This window comes from Crassostrea angulata, chromosome 9 (genome assembly GCF_025612915.1).
Source record: "Crassostrea angulata isolate pt1a10 chromosome 9, ASM2561291v2, whole genome shotgun sequence".
Lineage (NCBI taxonomy): Eukaryota > Metazoa > Mollusca > Bivalvia > Ostreida > Ostreidae > Magallana > Magallana angulata.
Window position 1 is genome coordinate 26,137,196 of NC_069119.1, and position 6,000 is coordinate 26,143,195.

Consider the following 6,000-nt stretch of genomic DNA (forward strand, 5'->3'; position numbering starts at 1 on the left):
TTTGTATACAACGCTTTTGTTCAAGACCACAAATTCTTCAAAGAATGATTTTTTGTACATGTAAGGAGCTCAACATTTTGAAGGAATGAAATTGATGGATTATTAAGCAAAATTCATTTTAATTTTACGTCTTAAACACGTCGGACGCCAGCGAATGCCATAAATATTTCAATAGAATAACAAAACAAAATATCAAATATGTTTTTATTTGCGTGTTTAAGAGGTGACCAAGTGTGTTGTTAAACGAGCACTGGTTGTCAACATATCAAAAGCATATTTTGTCATAAATATTACCTTGTTTATACGTGAAAATATGTAATTGGTTACTCTCAGTAACAACTACATAGCATTTAAAAAGGAATACGTCTTAGTTTTGTTTTTTTTAAATTGATGAAAAACTTTAAACCCATTGCTATTCCTAGTACATATTTTTACAAAAAGGTAATCAAAAGACAAAACTGATTGACTGAATATATTTTTAAGGTAACGTGTATGAATGACAAATAGAGAATGAATAGACTTGACAGTTGTACTGTTCTACAGTTTTATCATTAATATTACCTTGTTTTTCGGTGAAAATATGTACTAGAGGAATTGCAATGGGTTTAAAGTCTCTCATCAATTTAACAAAAAGGCAACGAATAGGAATAGATTCCTTTTTTTTGAAGATTAAAAAATGTACACGAAGGAATTGAGAGATATTGACAGTCTCACTTTTATGGCATATTTTGTCATTAATATCGATGAAAATATGTACTAGTTAATGGTTTACTCAAAACTTTCAAATTTTTTAAAGTACGTATTAAATAGAAAGAGATTTTTATAAAGACTATGAAAATCCAAACATATATATATATATATATATATATATATATATATATATATATATATATATATATATATACATTGACAATTGCATTGATATGGCATTATTTGTTATAAATATTAATTTCCTTGTTAATCGGTAAAAAGATGTAATGGTTTTGCGAACAAGTTTCCCGGGTTTTTTTTTTTTTACAAAATTACTAAAATAGGAAGGGAATTTTTTTTTAATTTAAAAATACGAACAAATAAAATGAGAGGTACTGACAGTTGCACTAATAAAGCATATTTTGTCATAAATATTACCTGGTTTTTTTTCAGTGAAAATACGTACTTTTAATGAATTCACCTACAAGTTTCCCAACAATTTAAAAAGAAAAAGACTACGTGTTGAATATGAAGAGGGTTATTTTAGGATAATAGAATAAAGAGTAAAATTAAGAGATATTGGCAGCTTTACTCTTACAACATGATATATATATATATATATATATATATATATATATATATATATATATAGTAATTGGTTTATACATGCACATTGTATACTCAATAGTTTCCCAGAAAATGGAAAAAATGACTGTCGTAACGTACTAAAAAGGAAGGGGTTTTTTAAGATAATAAATTCAAACTGGGGGAAATAAGACATATTGACAGTTGCACTATTATAGCTAATATCCTGGAGGTAATCATTCTATGGACAGACAGCGTAAAGATGACGACGAATTTTGCGAAATCTTTTCTCTTTGAAGTCGTACATGAGTTTTAAGAGTGCTTAAAAGTGTCTCTAGAATTGTTGTATTCCGTTAAAAGCTGCAGACATTTCGACATTTCCAAGACTAAAGAAATAGAACATTAAAACTGTTGTTAAAGAGATTGAAACATGCACTTTTATTAAACTGTTCCTTCAAGACTTCAATTTCAATTCTGAGTAACCATGCTTGTATAGTTAGATTTAATTATTCCAGGGGTTTTTTAAAGAAATAATTGTGAGATTTAAGTATGTTATTCTTTTTTCGTTAAGCGACAAAAACAAATTGCAAAAACATGGTTTCAAAAAATTTAAATCGGTGTTTTGTTTCTTGATCAAAGAAGAGTGCAAAATCGTGGATAAAAGATATTTTTTAACCGGCTTTACTAGAGAGCAAGATTGATTTGAAAAGTTTGTAATCATGAATAAATGTTGCTTTTTTATCTGTTATGTGTCAGGCACATGTAAAACGTATTCTGATAACAAGCTCCCGTTTCCTCATATCTTTACATGCTGCAAATATTCCGTTTCACGCGTCGCTGCACCGATAAGTGATAATAATTTTATGACACGAATATGTTAATCTTTGCATGAAATCAATTTAATTGTGGAATTCAGAAATGAGAAGAAAGTGTGTTTTGATTGACTTGTAAGTTGCACTTGCAATAAATGCAGTGTCATGTCCTGGAATAGTTTTCATCTGTTAATAAAAATAAATGGATAAGTAAGGTGAAAATAACCAAAATGATACACTAAATTATTATATGCTTTATTCAATATACAAGCATAGTGGAAAGCAAAATGAACCAACAAATTCTCACTTAAAAACCTTTCTTTGTATTTTTACGGAAATTGGTGTATGGGTAACACAATTAGTTTTCAATTCCGTTTCCATCGCAACCAATCACGTCCTACGAGATTGTTAATTTCCACTTCAAACGATTCTAATCGAGAGGCGTATCCATTTTCTAGACGATTGTTTCAAACAATCAACATGAACTCATTAACACAACACTGAAACACCACACATGCAGCCCTAATAGCATGACGAACGGAAAGAGACAGCTTACGCGGAGATCTTTAATTTTCTTTGGTTTCTATCCATGAGACCAGGAAACCATTACAGTGCCTGCAAGGGTGTAGCCGCATATATACAAATCGCCTACAGAGATAATTAAAGCCTTCTCTTTGTTGACTGTAGGTATCTTGCGCATCATTTTCTTTCCCCTCATTTAATGCATGATGCGCTAACGGTTTTTTTTATGCAGGTTATAGAATTTTCTTTTTTTTTGTTATGCAAAATGTGCAGTTCTTAAAAACAGAAAATAAGACAATATCAGATTTGTGTATTCTATGCATTTAAGATTATGGTAATCTTAGAGTGCGTTAAAAATAGAGTTTGCGTAAAGTGGTTAATTTTAGTCTTTTTGGTGGGTTATGTAAGAAGGAAATATTTTTTTTGGCATATGAGAGCAAGGTGCGGTAGATTTAGAGCAGATACCCCGCAAATCGAATCAGTAAATGAAAGATCGATTTCAGGTGGTATTGGACACTTATCGATATTGATGTGGATAAAAGTACATTATATTAATCAAAATACTTTTTACCGTCTAAGAATGATTTTTTTTTTCAATATTTGATAAAAAATATGTTTAAAAATGTTTGGAAAGGGAAAATTATAAACGGTCCAAGGAGATTCCAACTATGAATTTCATTTTAGTATATAACGCTAAAACCTCTTGCGCTGCTCTCTTAAAAATCAATTTTTGGTGGTAAATAATTATATAAAATTATACTTTATTCTTTTTGTTTATGTCGATGGAATGTACGTCACGATATGGAGGTGTCCCATATAACCTTATTTTGAAGTCTTGTTGTTTTTGACAATATTAGAAACTTAACTCGTGTTTTATTGTCATGTTTTAGAAAGGACCTCTGTGCTTGTACTACACCGTCTACACAAATCCCGCCAAAAAAACAAAACACGAAATCACGTGCACGGAGACTTTGGGAAAGGAGGAAAAAGCCACGGAGGAGGAAACGTTGGGACCAACGGAAAAGAAGGAAAACATCACAAACGGCGAAGTTAAACCAGAAACAGATGTCAAATCGGCAGAAACTGTCTCGGAAAAGGGAACAGAGGCGTTTGGTTCTACACAGGAAAAGGATTGTAAAACCGTAGTGCAGTCCCCGTCGGTTGATACAACGGAGAAACTGTGTACAATCGACTCGACGACGGACTCTAAAGAAAAGTCCGCAGAGTTACTGTTGTCACCAAAGCAAACAAATGATAACAGTGCAGCTACCGATAATGTTGATAAAGATAATGTAGAAAAACGCGCAGAAGCCAAAACTGAACGAAAAGAAAAAGTGAACGTTTCAATGGAAAAAGACAAAAACAAAAGCGGAGAAAAACCGCCATCAGAAAAACAAGAAAATTCAAATATTGAGAGAAAGTGTGATGCTTCCGATACCGGATCAAATAAAACCAACGTTATAGCATCAGAACCCAGCAAAACCCCTTGTACGGAGGTGTTTTCTCCTGTTATGCCTAAGAATTCTGTATCACCCTCTCCGGCGACGTGTGTACCGGTTAGGTCTCCCAGTAAAAAGGAAAAACACCGACCAGAAAAACCGCAATCGTCTCAAACTGTCTCCAAACCGACCGCCGCCATTTTGGTCGTCCCGACGACTGAGAACTCAACGTCAAACGGGAACCGCAGTATCCCGAAACTCAAACTGAATACGTCGAAATACACTTCACAGGGGATTGTTACCAAGAGCGCGACCCTTACAACCCCAATATATCACCCACGGGCTATCCAGAAGCGGCCAGCGTCACCAAAGGATCCGCAAGGAAGTGAAAAACCGTCGAAGGAAAAAATGGCAAAGATGAGCGTTACACAAGACACCAATGCGAAAAGTAATAACGTCGAAAAGAAATCGGATTCTGCTAAGTCTTCTTCTCCTTCAAAGAAAAATTCGACGGATAAAAACACTGCCGATCAAACAAACAAAACGTCGTCGGCGTCGTCCTCTTCTGCAAAACCCAAGTCATCACAAAACGGTTCCGCTATAAAGACTCCGTCAAACGGTAGCGCAAAAAATGCCAAAAATGACCACAACGGTAAATCGCCGCAAAACCACACCACGAACCACGTCCCCGCTACTGCTGCCGCGGCAGCACCACCGAACGCCGCCAAAAAACCTAGTAAGCCCTCGTCGTCAAACGGACAGAAACTGAAACTTACAGTGCCATATTCTTCATATACCTGCTACACAAACGGACTAACCATACCGTCGCCGATTGGCCTATCGCCAACCGTAACGTCACCCAGACCCTTTCCTCCTTCTTCTCTTAACCGGACACTGTCGTCATCGCCGACAAGACGGAAAACCTCGTCGCCGTCTCGTCGCCTACCGACGACCACGTCCAATGGGCGTCTAACACCAGGGTCGTCTGTGTCGCCCTCTTCCCTGTATTCGTTATCACCCTCACCCACGAATCGGTCATTTCCAACCTCCCCCTCCCCCCACTCAACCTTCAACCCCGCAGCTGCTAGAATGCTTCAAACGTCACCTCTTGCCCGCCAAATGTCTTCATCTACCGGAAGGATATTTTCGTTCCCAGACCGAGGCCCGCCCATCACCCATCTGCCCATCACCGTGCCCACTGCCCATTCGCATCTAAATTTACGACTTAACGTGTCGTCCATGTATTCCAGCAATGCGCCTCCGCAAAACGGAGACCTACCGCAGGACTTAAGCATTAAGAAGAAAACCTCGTCCAGTGATGAAAGCGAAACACCACCCCCGCCGCCTACCACCACGCTGAAAATCCCAATAAAAGTTCCAATTAAAACCAATGGACTACAAAACGGAGAAATCGATAAGTTTGCGTTTACAGATGATGAAGAGATCGCTTCCTCGCCGCCCGTAGGCTCCCGAAAGCTTCATCCGATAAAAGCTGAGCCATCGGCTGGAACCTGATTTAGTGTGCTTGCTTAGAGAAAGTACGTGAAAGATTGCAGCTGTGTTTGATTTTTCTCTTCTCTTTCTTCTTTCTATGATTCTCTGTAACTGTGTTATTGTTATGGATGGGATTTGTTACAAACGAGAGAGCTGATTCGGCCTATGTCGATTTTGTTCATGTGTTAGCCATGGATTTAGTACGGAATTTCATCGTCTTATGGAATTTCCAATTCTTGTGATCTATTTTTTTTTTTTTTTTGCGTGTGTGGGATTATAGCTTATCTGAACTGCTGTAAATATATATGACAAATGTATATAGATGGAGATATATATAATATTATATTTCTTGTTATTTCGTCTTTATGTTTGATGTACAATGTATGTCGAATTTTATTTCTGTGTCCGATATATGTGGGAATCACGTTGCGTATTGTATTTCATACTACCAATACTGC

The 6,000-nt window shown here is 36.3% G+C and overlaps 1 protein-coding gene across 1 annotated transcript in view; it reads left to right on the top strand.

Moving 5' to 3' along the window:
• Positions 1–6,000, top strand: part of LOC128162622 (polycomb group protein Psc-like) — a 42,363-nt gene extending 36,363 nt beyond the window's left edge. Inside the window, exon 10 of the mRNA XM_052825863.1 lies at positions 3,500–6,000. Within this exon, the coding sequence (XP_052681823.1) occupies positions 3,500–5,563 (2,064 nt within the window). The 3' untranslated portion in view covers positions 5,564–6,000. The remainder of the gene's footprint in view (positions 1–3,499) is intronic.